General features: G+C 34.0%; 1 protein-coding gene across 4 annotated transcripts; it reads right to left on the bottom strand.

Annotated features, from left to right (window-relative positions):
* Window positions 1-38: 38 nt before the first annotated feature.
* LOC18426717 (VAN3-binding protein) lies at window positions 39-14608 on the bottom strand. 4 transcript variants are annotated; one of them, XM_006833359.4, is made up of 11 exons: window positions 14487-14608; window positions 13855-13966; window positions 13661-13737; window positions 8236-8702; window positions 7896-8006; window positions 6881-6949; window positions 5252-5612; window positions 3677-3820; window positions 2286-2335; window positions 535-592; window positions 39-398 (listed from the first exon to the last, which is right to left on the bottom strand). In XM_006833359.4, the coding sequence occupies exons 4-11, from the start codon at window positions 8539-8541 to the stop codon at window positions 184-186; spliced, it is 1314 nt and encodes a 437-aa protein (XP_006833422.1). In that variant the 5' UTR covers window positions 8542-8702; window positions 13661-13737; window positions 13855-13966; window positions 14487-14608; the 3' UTR covers window positions 39-183. The 4 variants fall into 4 exon arrangements, with proteins under 4 accessions (XP_006833422.1, XP_088722872.1, XP_088722873.1 ...); XM_088866746.1 differs by having other exon boundaries at window positions 13855-14608; XM_088866747.1 differs by lacking the exon at window positions 13661-13737.
* Between the last annotated feature and the right edge of the window lie 3435 nt (window positions 14609-18043).

Raw genomic sequence — 18043 nt, 5'->3', positions numbered from 1 at the left:
ACCTAAATTCACGTCTATGTTCTCTCACATAAAGATTATTGTGCTTGAATTCAATTTTTTATTTTCTCTACATAAAGAATATTGTTTCGTGAATTCACATTTCTAACTACCCAAAATAAAAAAAAAATCAGGCATTTCAATTCTCGCATAAAGTGAAACACCTGTGCTTACAAATATGGATTTCTATGGTGACAACAATGGTGTATGTTTGCGGTCCTGACGTAATATCAGTTGCCTTATACCATCAGTCCACATCTGCTTTTCGGTTTTATTCTTGCATTCGAATTCAACGAGTCCTCGAGCTGTTTTCAGGCCGAAGTATGCTCTTTGTTCGCCATTTTCCTCTCTTTCTCTACCTGGCCACGCAGGGATATCGCAACATACATCGTACACTACACCTGAAAATTTGTCAGAAGATGTAAATTTCAGGTTTCAGCCAGAAAAATCTTTTAAAATTGGATTGAAAATTTTATCTTCTTCTTGTGATTGTAGGAGTGAGTGGTTTAGTGAGAGATTCATGAAGAAAGCTCTTACTTTTCTTCTTCTTCACAAAGGTCCCTGCCATATGCTTGCTCTTTAATTTCACTACAACCTGCAGATGGTTCCTGATGCCTTAATAATACCAAGGGAAAATCTCAATTGGAAAAGAAAATGATATTGGAGAGAGTGAGTGTGTGTGTTTTTCTTCTCTCTTTTTATTTTTATTTTTTTGAGATGACACTCATCATGTATTATACTTTAGAATCCATTAGGTTTTGTTTTTTGAAATGTCACCGGTGGGAATGGAGAGTGGGACATTATGTTGATGCATTGGCCACCTTAACCACCGATACCTCAACCACATTCCCATTATAGAGTCCAATTTGAGAGGGTTCCCTGGTGCACTAGGAGATTATCATTCTTGGATGTAAAAAGAAATAATTTTTTAATATTTTGTAACGGTTTTTTTTTTAATATTAACTTAAAGGCATTAGTAGAAATGAAACTCTAGACGTCGTATGTTGTAACAACTGCCCACCAAGCAAAAACTAAGGGGCCTTGAGTCTGAAGTTTCTTTCTTTTATAAGAAATCTACCAAATTATCCATAAGAAATAAACAATTTAACACTTAACCCATATCTTTAAGTTTAATTTCAAAATGCCCACATCTCTAACATACCCCATATAAACATATTAAATTCAAAATATCCATATAAAAACACATGGCTTCGGAACAGTTGCAAAATGACAAAATGTTAAAAATACTTTCTCAGATGCTTTCCCTATAGTATAAAACTTATATACTCCTTTTTATCCAACCATTCATTTTGAATGGATGGCTTAGATGGTTCAAATTACAATGTCATATCCCCCTATTGTTTTATTTTTAATATTTTTTATACAAAGCATTTTTACACCAAATTCGTGGCATCCACCCCTCTTATAATCTCGCACCTGGAAAAAAATATTCCCACTTAAACTAAAATGACCAAAATGCCTTTGAAATTTTTAAGGGTATTTTGGACATTATATTTTATCAAAAATATTTTTTACTATTTTATTTTGGTGCGCACCATTAAAATGATGCCACACACTACATTTTGTATTCAAATAGTTAGTAGAAAAAAATTTAAAATAAAATTCTATAAGACATTGGATCTAAGATTAAACGATTGGTGGCTGGCTGGATGGAGGAAGTATTTATCTTTCATGCTGTAGGGGACGCATAGAAACATTTCCCATACTTTCTCTTTTATGAGTATTTTGATAGGGGTGTGGTTTGTATAAGGTTGTAACTATAAACAATCCAATTAAGGCGCACCTCCAAATTTTATCATAACATGTAATTTTAGTATAAAAAATTCTTAGGATCATCTGGAAATCTATTTTTATCTTTAATTATAAAATTTTAAACTTCAAAAATGGTTAAAATCAAGTAGATCTATAATCATATGAAAATCTTGAAAATGGATGATCTCGATAATGTGTTGCAGGATGCATTATTTCTAGGACTCAAAATCTTCATTTTTGCCATATTCATACATCTTAATGTCGATACGATCAATTAGAGGGTTTTTCAATATTAAAATAACATTTTCCGATGGATTTTTGAAACGCATCTTTAATTCTACATTTTTAAGGTTGCAACCTTATATAAACTTTTTCCCTTCTTTTTCATTTATTTTAATGTTAACTTAGAACTTTATGTAGGAAATGAAACTCTAAACGTCGGCAACTTGATGCCTTGCCCACCCATACTTAATCCTAATGCGTATAAATCGTCCTTTTCTAAGCCGGTTTCTTACCTGCGAGGTTGAGTTTATGTAGAGGGACACCTCCTTCCAATGAAGAACACCTGCAAATACATCAAACACCTCAATTCTTGAGCAAAGTACAAATTAAAATGCTACTTGAATGTTTCCGCCATTTATGTAAGTGCTAAAATAGATTTTGCATTGTGTTATTACTTCATGTGTGCAGGAGTGCACAGTTCAATGCTATGAAAATTTGATGGAAATTTGAGTTGAATTTTTTTAACGGAAAAGTAGACAATGAGACAATTTATTGTTAATATAAGGAGGTCACTCATCTTTAATCATTAGACTTCAAATCAGCACTTGTGTGCCATTGACTAGGTTTAAAGTTCAACAGAAAATTATTGAACTCTGTGACATTTGTCAAGTTTTTGAATTTGACATTTAACAATGATGTGTCACTATAATCTCCTTGTACTATAATCTTTTTGTACTAAAGATAAATATTCTTATAACCATTTTCCTTGTTGATTATATCAATCATAAAACACTAGTGGAAATACTATGTGGCCACAATAGACGACATATACCGAGAGTATACTTTTGGTTATTTTCTTCCGGTTTATATGTGAGTAATCAAAATGAATGGCTATACTTGTTGCCAAAACTGCAATTACTAAAACAAAAGACACAAGATTTGGAAAAGAGGTTCTCTTGGGGTACCCGGAGTGTCCTTTTAACCTACTAATTGTTGAAAAGTTATTAATGCTTCATAAAGTGAGGTCACGCTTATGTGGATGACATTACACCTTGTGGTGTGATGTCTCGTCAAAATAGTCAATAAGTAATTTTTTATTTACAAAAAAATCGTATTTTAGCTTTAATTGATTACTTAAAATTCCTCTAAACAAAAAATTGTTTATATTTAGGGGCAAAGGCATCCAATGTCCATGTCCAGTAATACTAAGTGAAATATCTACAATACCTCTAAACAAAAAATTACTTATATTGAAGAGCAAGGATATCAAATGTCTGAAAATAGTAAATAGATATGTGCAAAAATTAAGTAGAGAAGAGTGTTCCGAAGTTGGAAAACCTTCAATTGATCATTTTGATCTCGAGATGTATGAAAACAAAAAAAAGAATTTTAAACCCTTTAAATATTTTCTCTTGTAATAGTTATTTGGACAATCTATTTTCAAAAAAAATAAATGTTTATAGATATATTCGATTTACACTATTTTTTAAATTGTTCAAACGGGGGTTTTCAAGCTATTGTGTACGGCTTCCAACGTTAAAACTACATCTTCTAGCAAAATTCAGATGCGTGCCTTACGTACTAAGCACCTTATACAAACCTCACCCAAAACAAAGATAGCCTAATAAAACCCAATAACCCAAAACAAAATAAAATAAATAAATAGGGTATGATAATTTGATACCCTTTCTGGTGCGTTTGAGAAGTTGTCCTCCTTTAAACAGGAAATCCATCTCAGGTGCATCATTCTCTCTTGTATGCTCCTCACTGTTTAGGACCCCTCCAAACTTGCGGACTCTTGCTTGCAAGGTCGCTGCTCCGCGCAAGGCTGCCAAAACAAACACACCATTTGTGAAATAGGATTCCATGGCAAATGAAATGAGAAATGTATTACCATACACTAGCAGTGTATTGTATATGGTGCAACACGGGGCATCTATCGTTTGTTCTCCATGATGGATGGTGGAGATTTACTATGATTTCAACTCTTGACACTTAGGTTTACTCTATAGGGGTGGGTTTTACATTTGTTCCTAGTGTTGGATTTGGTGATATCCAAAATCACCCACATAAAGAAATATCATATTATACAGGATTGATATTAATATTGATATTGATAAGTTTTTTAAAAGAAATAGATATCCAAAAATATTATGACTCTTGGATAAATCGTTTGGTTTTTTAGATATATGTAACATTTATAAGAAGTTTTTTATTTATTGTAGATTCCTAACTTTATATATATATATATATATATATATATATATATATATATATATATATATATATATATATATATATAATTAAAAAAAAAAGAATTTGTATGCCTTATTTGGGTTACAATATGAGAAATGTGGTTTTTCTTTAAAGAGAAAAGAGCTTCCTATAGAGAGAAACATTGTTATTGTGCCTCCTATAGACTCCTGAAGATTGAGATGTTGGTTTCTTGCAGAGAAGCGATTCTCATGAATATTTTGGGTGATTTTTCCTTAGAGAAAGTCAATTTCTCGTTGCTCTCGCATCTCTATTTATCTAGTGTTGTCGGTAATGGTTGTCAGAAGTAAAGATAAAAAAAAATGACATGTGGTATCGGTCAGGAGAATAGTTTAAAAGTGTTTTTCTCAACTGGGTTTTGTCGAGGGTTAGAGAAACAACTCTATGTCTCAAATCTTTAATGTAACTTTCATTGGTATTGTGGCTTTCATTTTATCGCCCCTGTGGATGTAGCCCTTTTGGGGTTAACCACGTAAATATTTTGTATTATTGTGTATGTTTGTTTCATGTATTATTTCTCATATTATATCGTACTTTATTTTCTAAAAAACAACCCATCGGGTTTAGAGCCCCCGTGCATAACACCTGGGGTCACATATTTATATGGACTTGTTTCATCTCAGACATTGGAATTACCCTAATAATCATCAGATGAATAGTTTTAAAATAAGAAAATGATTTTGAGTGTACATTTTAGAGATGATCTATATAGGAACTATTTATCTTTTGTACATAGAGGTCAGAATCATTTTTATTCATTAGATGCCACATTGGATGGCTTGGGGTGAATCACAAAATCCAAAAAATTTTGTTTTTTGGAACTTTGTGTCTATTCAGTAACACTCTTACAACCACCAATTTTGAAATTTAAGGGACTAGAATGATTATGACCTCCATGTACAAAGATAAATGATAACTTTGTAGACAATCTATACATTTTATTACTATAAGAGCATGGATGATAAAGCTTTCTCATCAATAATACCTGTAGCGGCGCCTGCAGTTAGGGTCATGATATCCCCAGGTGTCCTCACATTCATTGCCGAGCTAACCACAGATGCCATGTGGTGATGATTGGCTCCCATGCTCTCTGCCACCTCCACACAGTGCGAGGCCACGAGTGCGGCTGCCGAGGCCACAGCCTCCACAGCCTTTGAAGGGCTATCTCTGCTTGGAGAAGCAGCCGTTGCTGCAACAAGCGCGGCAACTGCAGCAGCCACACTAGCCACGGATGCGGCGGCATGTATATGAGCATTTCGAGCTCTGTTCTCTTCTTTCTTTCTCTCTTTCTCATCCTTTAACCATCGGCCGACGGTCTTCCCGCCTAGTAGACCGCTCTTGCACATCTACATAGAAGAAAAAAAAAGGTTCTCTCCATCTTTAATCTTTTGAAAAAATCTTCTTTTTTTGCTTTTTTTGAGAAAAGGGGCTGAGGTCATGGGGATAACACATGTCATAACTTAGTGCCACCCATAATGGTACCCATGCCCACTGACAGCTTAAAAAACCACTAACAAATTCATTGAATTACCAAAAAAAAACACCTTTTTTCTCTCCAAATGAAGCAAAAAAAAAAAGGAAAAGGTTTTTATGCTTTCCCTGCAGCATAGAAGTTCTATCCTCCATTTTATCCAACCATCCATTCTGAATGGAAGGCTAAGATTGGCGCAATCACAATGTCATGTCTGTACACCATTTTATATTTAATATTTTTTTATAAACTATTTTGACACCAAATTTTGGACGTTCATTCCTCTATTAAACTCGCATGGGAGAAAAATATAAAAACAAATATTTTCAATAAAATAAAATAACCAAAATACCCCTAAAAGTTTCAAGAGGTATTTTGGTCATTATATTTTATCAAAAAAAATATTTTTAATATTTTTTATAGGTGCACCCCAATGAGAAGATGGCAGGTACCAAATTCCATATTCATACAATTTGTATAAAAAAAACTAAAAATAAAACACTTTGAGACATCGGATCTAAGATCAAACGGTGAGTGGCTCTCTTGATCAAAATTGGACAGCTGGATGGTAGGGGGAGGATAGAACTTATATGCTATTGAAGAAGCATAAAAAACTTGCCCAAAAAAAAAAAAAAGGGTGATCATTACTTACTTTTTTTTATATTGGATTAGAAGAGATGCATTAAGGATATCATATAAGAATCCAAATTTGAGTTTTTAATGTTTTCTTCTAAAATATCATGTGAGACACTGATTCTAAATCTGTATGAATATCATGGAAATGTAAAATAAGGGGCATACCATATATCATTGGTTCATGGTACACGGTACACCACTACGGCATCCATGCTCCGGGATGACAGAATACGAGTGTTAAGTAACCGCACCCTATCATTTATGGCTCATCTCCAACATCCATCTTTATGTACAAATGGTGGACACCATTGTCATGCATGTACTATACAACACTCTGTAGTATGAGATTTTTTTTTGTTTTGCGTTATGCAATAGTATAATCGAACTTGAGATATAACATTGCTAATGTCAACTACCAATAGCTAAAGCCCAAACCCGGTTCCTAGTAATACAAAATTTTGGTATGGAGTATGTGGCTTGAGTTTGAGGAACCTTCGAGTGACATACCTTAGTGTTGTGGAGCCCCTCATTGCGTAGTAAATCTGGATTGAGTGCTTGATGTAGCACAAGCCATTCCTGCACAAAATAATTTGAAAAAATATCAATAAAATGGTTAAACCACCTTAAAAATCGACAGAAGCGTTAAATCAACAATTTCACTAATAAAGTGACAATTTTTTTTTAAAAGAAAAAGGTTATATAAGGGTGAGGCCTTAAACAATCAAATTAAGACACATATTAAAGATTCACTATAAAAGGTTGTTTGATGCCTAAATATCCTCAAATCGACCATCTCGACTTCAAGATGTATGGACATGAGAAAAAATGGTTTTCAAATTTTGAAAATAATGCATCATGTAATGCATTTTCTAGCCATCAATTTTTAAGATTTTCAAGTATTTATGGATCTGCTCGATCTTTAAATTCTATAATTAGATGTGAAAATAAATATTCAGGCTATATCACAAAGATTTCTAATACCGAAACAACATCTTTCGACACTATTTGAAGGTGTGCCTTATTCTGATAGTCGAGAGCCTCGGCTTTATGCAGACCACACCCTTAACAATATCATGCCATTTTTGTACATTCTCAAGATTTTTGGTAAAAATAATCAAATAGTGACAGATAAATAATGGTAAATAAAAAACCCATATACTCGAAAGTAAAAAAAGATAATGCCTACGATGTTTGGGTGTTTTTGTCAAAGTTTAGAATCATAAGTAGGGAAAGTGACTAATCGATTACTTCTATGTGAAAAAAGAACTAAAAAAATGAAGTTCTTAAGTATCCCACCATTCAAGGATAGGCCACTTTGATATGTAGAAAGATATAAAAAAATGTCCCTAAATCTGACTCTCTCTCTCTGTTAGAGACTTGAAGTATCCCATGATTCAAAGAGTAAAAGTGCTCAGTATGAAGAATAGAAAACAAAAATATGCCTCTCTCTCTTCAATAAAGAATGCTTTAATGTATAAAATAGAAGCAAACAAAAATTGGCATAAATCATGTAGTTCTGTACTTTTAGATCTTCATGGTCAGTAGGAGAAACTGGAGGGCTTCCACCAGACATTCGATGGGTAGGCTTCTGGAATGGTAAGAATCCTCTTTTCAAATCAATGGACTCTTGCTCCTGAGCCACATCACACCACAAACACAATAAGAAATGTCCCTTCCCCAATTTCAACCTCAAATTAATGAAACATTGATATAAATGCGAGAGAGAACGCCCATCATAGAGAGAGTGTGAATGTGTGAGAGAGAACACCCATGATGGAGAGAGAGAGCACATCAGAAAGAGTATGTGTGAGAGAGAGAGTATGTGTGTGTGAAAGAGAGAGAGAGTCTCTCAAAATCATTACCGAATTGGAGAGCTTTTGCTTGCAGTTGGTGGAATCAGTGGTAGTAGAAGTGTCTGTGGAGGCAGTTTCCATCTCCAAGGTGCTCTCATCTTTGACACGAGGACCATGAAAAGCCTCATTCAAAGCTTTGGACACCTCCAAAGCTGAGACACTCCATGACCTAGCAAGGAACTCCATGGACTCTTGTGGAGTTTCAGGTGGTGGCAAAGAAAGAGAAGAAGGCCAACTTATTATTGAATTCTCAGCTTCGATGTTCTCCGCTCTAATAGAAGGACACCTTGCTTGCTGGCACATTGAGGGCTTCATTCTCTTGTGAAAATCCCTACCCAATTCTGATTTTCTCACTCTTCAATCTTCAAAGCCGGCGATTACCAACTGTGATTTTCTCACTCTTCAATCTTCAAAGCCGGCGATTATTTATAATATGTCACAAGTGAACTGGCTCATTTTTCTTTTCCTACCATATGCTACAAGGATGATTAATTTATTAGTATTAGTTTATTTTACACACGGTTGAAAAAATGCTCATTCGATTGGAATTTTTCCTAGCATATACTAAAAGGATGATTAATTTATGGAAAAAGTTTATATATAGGGCTGAGGCTCTAAACAATCAAATTAGATGCCACCTCAAACATTTCACTAGAAGCGGTTTTTTTAATGCTCAAATTGATCATCTCGACATCAACATCCATGGACATAAGAGAAAAATGGATTTCAAGTTTTTAAAATAGTACATCTTGTAACTCATTTTTGGATAGTCAAGTTTCAAGATTTTCATGTTCTCGTAGATCTGCTCGATCTACATTATTTTTGATATTTTAAAATTTATAATTAAATATGAAATATATTTTAAGGTTATGACGAAGATTTCCAGTATTGCAACCACATTTCTCAACACTATTTGAAGGTGCACTTTACTTTGATTGTTTAGAGCCTCGCCTCTATACAAACCACACCCTAAATTTATTAGTATTAATTTATTTTTCAACATGGTTGTAAAAAATACCAATTCAGATTGGAATAGCTATACAGAACAAAAATCGGTGGACAGGTCTGGTTCCCCATTCCCACCATATATTTGCGGGTTTTAGGGGGAACTGGGTTGGAACTCGTACCATTCCAAAGCAACTGATTTTCGATCCATATTAACGATTCGACTAAGAAATTTCCAGACTTTCAAACGAATTAAAGAGAATTCGTTAATAGACCTAAGAAGTATGCACAAATTATTACCAAGTTGCCATCAACTTTGGAGTTCATAAATGTAACAAAAGATGAAGTATGCACAAATTATTACCAAGTTGCCATCAACTTTGGAGTTCATAAATGTAACAAAAGATAAATATCACTGCTTCAGTTCTTATAATATCTATTATGGGATTATTTACGCGACCATTTATCTTCTGCGCTGCACATGGAGGTCACAATCATTCCTTAAAGACAAATAGGGCTGAACTTAAGCCGCAATGAAATAGTTAAGGCCAGCCCTAGGCCACAAGTTGACGCTTGGTTTTAGGCTCAGGCCAGGATTTCCCTGACCCTTGGCTTCGCTAGTTTTAATGCTTAATTTGCCTATTCTATATATTATGAGGTGCACCTTATTTCAATAGCATAAAGTTGCAATCTTAGATAAACATTTTCCTCGTAGAAAAGAGTTGTAAACTATAAGATATTAGCTCAAACTCAGCATATGTAAAATTTGATAGCTTAGGCATGTTACAAAGTTTGTAAATTTTTTTGTTGATCTTTAGCATTGTCAATAGGACAATCGCAACATATGGAGATCTCTTTATACCAGAGATATATAGTCTCAATATATACTTTTTTCAAAAAGAAAATAAAAATATTATCATCGTGATAGTGTGATTATCAATGTTATCGGGATTGGATCGGCCACCAAACTGACGAGGAGTTTGGACAAATCAAAACAAGTCAACCACATGTTAAACCAGTTGGATTGAATTTTAGAAAAAAGAAAAGAAAAATAGGTATCATATTCTAAACATATAATATTTTTAAAATGTTTCCCCAAAGTTATTTTGATAGTTGAACTGGTTCAAACAAGTTAGTTTGACTAGCCAATATCGGTCAAATATTGGTTTTTATTGTTTTTCAATCAAACTCAATATTTTTTTTTTAATTTAAATATTCAAACAAACTCAATTTACTTTGAACCAAACCGAATAAGACATTGATTAAAAGTCACCAACTCACTATTATAACAGATCTTGGTTCTCATCAGTCATCACTTATCACTGCGAATATGCTAAGTTTTGCCCTAGAAGTACTAAAAATGCGGAGAGTGGGAATCGTAATTTCCGAGCATATCCATAGCATCAATTTCTTTCTTGTATTGAGGAAATTTCTTTCTTGTATTGAGGAAATTGAAGTTGTCTTATTTGCTTGTCTATTTCCCACAAATAGAAATACCGAAGCGGCTGACTACATAGGACGCATAAGATGAAGAAAACAATTGGTGAAATTCTTGCAAAATCCAAAAAGAGAAACTGAAATTTGATGGAAGTTTCATTTTCTACAAGAACAACACAGTATTTTTTTAACGATCTCATCATTTGTTAAGAAATCCATTTTTTGAGCTTCAACCAAATTCTCTTAGGAAAAGACAGCCAAAGTATTAAACCCCAAATTTTGGCCACAATCTCAGCCTCAGGGTGTCCGATTTGAGACAAACTCTAGGATCTTGTGCCAAAGTTTTCTCTGATTTGATTACATTATAAATAAAAAAGTATTAAAATTAATTTAAAATAATGAAAAGGTATACAATAAGGCTTTTTACTTTTAGGGTCATTTTCGCTCCTGGCCATTGGATGGGAAACTGGGTGATTGGGGGTATTATTGTTAATTATGTCAAAGTTTGGATAAAGTTTATTAGACTTTGTGAAGAGAAGTATCACTCCCCACCTTATCCAATCTCAAATGTGAACCAAGGTTGATTATAGCATTCTTGTCACAAAGGTATATATAGCCTCTCTAAATTTAGTTTTTTTAAAAATTAAATAGTAGGAAGTAGTACCCCATACCTAGTTACCACGTTGTGGTTTCCAATCTTGCTCACACCACCTTCGGACACCTTAAAAAAAAAAAAACTAACTCCTTAATCTATATAAAAAAATAGGTAGGGCCAATCTTTCTAGGCTAAACTCAATCAGCTCAATCGGTTTGGATTCGACTCGCCAACTGTCCAAGGTTTTCTTGTATCGAGAAAAATAAAAGACCGGCAACAACCGGTTCGGACAATCTTAAATCATGGATTTCAATTGTCCCCTAATCTTATATTAGTTTTGGCAAGTATGCAACAATGCAGTTGCATATTATCAGTGTGCTGCATGGCAACTCCATTATCCATTCACAATAACTAAGGTAAGTCATCTATTTGGTTCTAAATTATGCAAAATCCAACCCCTAATCATACTAGTAGTCCCTTTTCTAATTCATCAGCCTTATCTTAACTATTTGGGATGCTTTCCAAGTTATTTAATCAAAGACATAAAAAAAAATAAAAGAGCCTTATCTTAACTATTTGGGATGCTTTCCAAGTTATTTAATCAAAGACATAAAAAAAAATAAAAGAGCCTGATTACATAGGAAGAGAAAACATCAATCTTCTTTCTTTTCCTTCAATACTAAAGACTTCAAAAAGGATCATCTTTGAATTTATTTACAAAAGGGATCCATAGTAGCTGTATCCATTGATTCAAAAATCGCTTGTCCACCTCAAAATTGCCTGAGTTGGACGAGATTGGGAGTATGGGCATTCAGTACAGAAAATCTTGGAATGGCTTGAGTCTCCATACTTTCTATTTTTTTTTCTTTGTTTCTTTCATTAAATATTGCCCTGGTCGACCCGGGAATTGCATAAGTTAGATTTGGGGGAAATCAAAATTAGAAATACCTGGTGGCATTTCCTAATTTCGAAACACTTGATATCTTCAAAATATGTGAAAACGTACAAAAAATTTGCCTGTAAATCCTCAAAATAGTAGAAATTTTCAAAGGTTTAAGCTTAAAACATTGTTCCTTTGGACACAAAGTAAAAGGTACAGTGCAACTTTTAAGCCCTCTGTTTATTTTTTTTCATGAAGAGGAAACTACTTACCTAAAATTAAGGTGTCAAAAAGTAGCTCATTATTCACATCGGAGAGAGAAAACTTCATAGCGATGCTTCAGAACTAGTGCTTTAGAAATCTATGCTCAAAGAGAAAATTGAAGAATTGTTTTCTTTTGAGCGTTTTAAAGGGGTGGGCCACAAGGTTTCATTTTTCATATAGAAATCTTAAGAGAAAATTGCAGGGTGGATTTTTAAGCGTTTTAGAGGGGTGCGACACAAGGGAGCTAGTACTAGTGTAATCAAAAGCAGTCTGGTTAATGTGACCACCGGTTGAATAAGTTTGAAAAGATTTTTAAAACATTTAAATGAATATTTTAAAAATATATAATATATCTTAAAAAAGTTGCTTTCTTTCCCTTTTTTTTTTTTTTTTGAAGGGTAATTTAGCCCTACCCCTATCTATTTTTGAATAGTTTAAGAATTAGTTTTTGAAAAAATATCGTACAGATCTTTAATTCTCCATCTTATTTTACAGTAGACCATTCCCATTCTCCTAGACCTCCATTCTATTTTTTTTTTGCATAAAACGACCCTTTTCGTCGTACCCTCTCGTCTCTTTTCTCTCAGGTTTATTCATTTTTTTTTGCCATAAGAACTTATCCCAATAAATTGTTTTATTTCATCTCAATTCAAAAGCATTTTTAATCCTATTGTGTACTTTTTTAAAAAGTTTTTGGATCGAGATGAAATAAAATAATTTTTTAAAACTAATTTTTATGGCCGAAAATGAATAAACTTGAGATATAAGAGATAAGACGTACGGTAAAATATTTACCGACTTGAGAGAAGAGATGAGAAAGTATATTAAAATACTTGAGAGTTTTTTTCTTTTACGAAAGAAGATCTATCATGAAATACGAAGGGTAATCAGAGGTTTTTACGAAATCTTTTAGTTTTTTTAAGGTGTCATGTGTTAATGAGAATGGATACAATAACGTGATTATTAGGGTGTGGGCGTGCAGTCACCACAACCCCAACCCCAACCTCAACCCATTTCCAAAAACAAAAAAACACTATCCAATGAGATAAAAACAGCCAGTCGGTCTGTTCAAAACGATCGAACTTTAGTTTTGATCGGTTTTTTACTAAATCAAAATTTAATTTGGATAAGACCTGGTTCAATCGGTTTTGATGCTGCTCAAGCACATGTAACTTTAGAATTCTGAATTTCTGATAGGATCCGGTGCCATGCTCGTGTGACCGCACACAATGCAGAACTCTTAAAGAGAAGATATACAAAAATATCTTATGTTCGTCCTGAAATCCGGACAGAGATCTGAAGATGATACTTACAAACAAAAAATTGCCCCATGCGAGAGTTACACTGGAAAACACATTTCTGAAATGTGTAGAATAGCTCAATCTTCAGCCTTTTCGGAGAGAGAAAGATGATTAGAGAGGGAAAAGACACAAGAATTATATGCAGATATAGGAGTAGAGTTGAGAAATTTCTTAATGGAAAATTGCAAAAGTTCAGAGAAGCGTACCTTAAAAATGCAATCCAGCGGCCAGCCTCAACTGTGAGAAATCAGCTCAATCTTTAACCTTCTAATATGTTAACACAGAGCAAAAACAAGCCATAGCTTCAACTCTGCTTCTCTGAACCAGAATGAGATAGTTCAATAGCTTAAAGAGAAGTAGCTCGATCTTCAAGCTTCATGGACAAAAATAATGTTGCTCTCTTCAAAAACTAGGGACGAATTGCTCAATCTTTAGCGCTTATAAATTAAAATACAGTATCTAGACTGCAAATGGAGAAAAGCACCTCAATTTTTGAATTTATGGCTGAAAATTCATACGAATAACCATTAGCAGTGAAAAAGAGCTCGATTTTAAAGAAAACTCAGAGCAAAATTTGAAGCTGCTTTATGCATAAAAAGTTACAGAGATCAAACCTGCAATCCTTGATGTTACGGAGAGAAAAACACAATGAAAATCAACATTCAAAAAAAAAAAACCAGAGAGAGAGAAAAACAGAGTGAAGATCTTATGCTAAGGCCTATAAATTCGGGGCAAATACTTCATAATTGTAACAAAAAAGTACCAAAAATTAGGGTTTTGATATAAAGGTGAAGGAAAATTTGCTCGAGCTTTAATGGAGAATACGGTAAAAAAGCACCTTAAAAATGCATTTGTGGAACTGAATGGAGAAGGGCTCGATATTTAAGCTCCTTGAGAAGAGAGATAGAGGGTTTGTTTCAGTGATTTGAATGGTTTTTAAGGGTAAACTGACCGCAGAACGCTTTTCGATAAAGGGTATTTCCACCATTTATAGAGCGCCGCGAACTCATCATTAATTTAGGGCCCAGAGCTGATAATTAGATAATTAACTCTTAATCTCAGCGTAATAAGCTATTTATCGGTGATTAGTATGCGGCTAGATTAAGAATGCATCTTTGTGTTAGGCTGGAAATTTATTTTCATATCTAATAATATAATTTTAAATTTTAAAATAATGTAGATCGAACAAATGTATGAGCATTTGATAATTTTGAAAATTAATGTTCCAAAAAATGTATTAAAAGATACACTATTTTCAAGACTTTAAATCTTTTTTATTCTCATGTTCATACATCTTGAGGTCGAGATGTTACAATTTTTGGGCATTGAAACAAATTCTTCTAGTAAATTTTGAGGTACACCTTAATTAGATTATTTAGGGCCTCAACCTTATATAAATTTTTTTCGTTTTTGAATTTTTTTTTACTAATGGAAAAACTTTCTTTATGCCACTAGGGATAAGGAATTCATGCATGTCACTTCTCTCGACGTACAATATGAACAAATGGTTAAGATGGTCTCAATCACAATGTCAAGCTTAAATACTATTTTATTTTTATTTTATTTTTTAAATCATATTGACTCCAAATTTTTAAATTTTTTATGTATTTACACATCTACTTCATTTGTACTATTGTAAGAGCTTAAAATTTTATAATTAGATATAAAAAACAATTCTCAAACCATCCTAAAAAATATAAACATCAAAATTATATTTATGATAAAATTTAGAGACGCATCTTAATTTGATCGTTTAAAATTGCAACATTATGCAAATCACACCCTTTGGTTGGAGTTCACATATGAGAAAAATCTCGAAGAGAAACATTTCTGTAAATCCTTGCACGAGTAGAGGCTTTTGCCTAAAATGTAATGCTTTGAAAGGACAACGAAAGAGATTCCCCCCCCCCCCCCAGGGTCACATGAAAGGAGTGGAAATCAAATGGAATTTCCCCAACTTTTTAGAGAGAGAAAGAGAGATGGAGATTGCTTAAACTCTAAATCAGAATGATGAGGAACTTCTTGTGACTTCTACATAAAACCGACTTTCGATAATGTTTGGAAGTAGGTATCTTTGACTAGAAGCGACAGAGGGGGTAGAAATGCAAAACTAAGTGTGACTAGTGAGTAGTGTGGTGATGTGATTTTAGGAGAGAGGTGAGAGGGCGGGGTGGCAACGGGTCGGTTCGGGGTCCGGGTCCTGGTCCAGTTAATCCTTATGCGTCGAGGTTTGGGTCCACCTCTATGTAATCTATCTCTATGTCTTTTGAGTTGAATATGATTTTTTGGAAAAGTTTATATAGAGTCGAGGCTCTAAATAATCAAATTAGAGCCTATCTAAAAAATTTTACTAAAAGAGGTTGTTTTGATGCTCAAATATCCTCAAATTGATCATCTCGATGTCAAGATGCATAGGCATGAGAAAAAAATGGATTTTAAGTTTTGAAAATAGTGTATTTTATAACTCATTTTGGATCGTCAATTTTTAAGATTTTCAAGTTTTCATAGATATATCGATCTACACTATTTTCGAAGCTTTAAACTTTATAAATAAAAATAAAAATATATTTTAAGGCTATCACAAAGGGGTAATGACTTCATGCAACCGTTGTATAAAATATGATACAATAACTTTAAAAAGTCATCTTATGGCCATTTATTTGATCCAAAATTTGAAATATACATTCTTTTCATTGTAATGAACAATCACAAAATAAGAAAGAATTGAAAACACAATTTAGAAAGTATTTTTTTAGCCCAATTAATATAGACCGTTCATTTTGGTGATATGCTTAGATCTAGGTCTTAGAAGAATTTTTTTATTTCTCAATTTTTTTGGATGGCTTTATTATCATTAGATGAACAATGTTAAAAAAAAAACTAAAAAATGATTTTGAGTATATAAAGGCGAAGATCTTGAAATTCACAAAATGAATGGTCTAGATTTGTTTTTAAAAATGACTCATTTTGACCATATCTAAAGTTCAAATTGAATCTTTTTTTGAAGGGATTGATTATTGAGATGAAAAGAGTGCGGGCGCAAAATTTAAAAAGTATTGTTGCATTACACTACAATACAATTATTGCATTGGATCATCGGTCATCACAAAGATTTCCGTGTTGGCACATTTCTCAACACTGAATAAAAGTAGGCTCCAATTTTGTGTATAGGTAGCTTTGACTACAAGAGAGAAAGAGAGAGCGGTGGATATATAAAACCACGTATGAGTGGTGTGGTGATGTGATTTTACGAGAGATGGGAGAGATGGGGTTGGTAATGTGCCGAGTTGGGTCCAGACTGGGACTCGAACCCAAATTGATTATGGAGGACCCAAATCAAACTTGAAAAACGATTTTTACATTTTAAAAAAATTGTATTTAACTAATTACAGCCCACTTACAAATAGTGTCGAGAAATGTAGTTTCAATAGTGGAAATTTTTGTGATAGCCTAAAATATATTTTATTTTTAATTATAAAAGTTAAAGCTTCAATCTTGAAATCTATTTTTTTCTCATGTTCATGCATCTTGATGTCGAAATGATCAAATTTGAGATATTTGAGCAACAAAACAACCTCTTCCCCCCGTATGATTTTTGAGATAAGCTCTATTTGATTGTTTAGATCCTAGACTCTATATAAACATTTTCCTTAACTAAATAACAAAGAGATGGACTACAGCACGGAGGGACTACCTCGATGCGGAATCATAATCGAAATGGGTCTACGTTGTTGGAACTGGACCTGAGCTGTCGCGTCCAACCCTTGGACCTGGGGTCGGATCTACCCATCAAGTCCACGGGTCCCAATTGCCAACCCTAGATAGGCAAGCCATTTGTAAGCGAGGGTGGTGGCAAGAGGCTAGGCTAGGGCTGGGCCAAGCTAAACATAAACCCTCAAGGTTTAGTGTGAGCTGTAGCACAACCTGGAGCCTAGTTCCACACATGGATAGGTGGCTTGGATTGGCTATGTTTATGGGTCGGTCTCGGTCAGATCAGGTAGAAATGAATTTTTTGCCGAACGGGTTTGGGCCGGCCCGAGCGCATCCTAGAACACGGAGGTTCAACCTTGGCCCAAAAGTGGGGCCTGGCATTGCTCATGAGATGGATGGCTTGACCTTGTGTTGTGTCATGCCGAGTCAAGTAGAAATAAGTTTCTATAAAACATACCGATAAAAAATGAAAAGCAAACCAGGCTGACTCAGCCACCAATCCCAGATTTCAAGTTGGGGCTTAGCCCATGGGCCAAATTTAGCAGCCCAAGTGGATGTATTACCAACCATGTTTCTGAGTTTGCAAATAGCGAAATATGGGTATCTTGAAATGTTAATTACATAATAGTGCGTGTAGTGGAATGAGAAGTGACGCCATTTATGACATTAGGGCTAGCAATGGGC

Source organism: Amborella trichopoda, chromosome 5, assembly GCF_054954075.1.
Source record: "Amborella trichopoda isolate Santa Cruz 75 chromosome 5, AtrichopodaSantaCruz75HAP2 v2.0, whole genome shotgun sequence".
NCBI classification, from domain to species: domain Eukaryota; kingdom Viridiplantae; phylum Streptophyta; class Magnoliopsida; order Amborellales; family Amborellaceae; genus Amborella; species Amborella trichopoda.
Note: the sequence above shows the minus strand (reverse complement) of the source record. Positions and strands in the feature narration are given on the sequence as shown.

Bases quoted from the DNA above. Each gene is read 5' to 3' on its own strand.
- LOC18426717 (XM_088866746.1), bottom strand. From the start codon at position 8,541: ATGAAGCCCTCAATGTGCCAGCAAGCAAGGTGTCCTTCTATTAGAGCG. The intron at 5,613-6,880 runs GTATGTCACTCG...TCTTCTATGTAG, and splicing joins AGGGGCTCCACAACACTAAG to ATGTGCAAGAGCGGTCTACT. The intron at 2,336-3,676 runs GTATCAAATTAT...ATGTATTTGCAG, and splicing joins TCTCAAACGCACCAGAAAGG to GTGTTCTTCATTGGAAGGAG.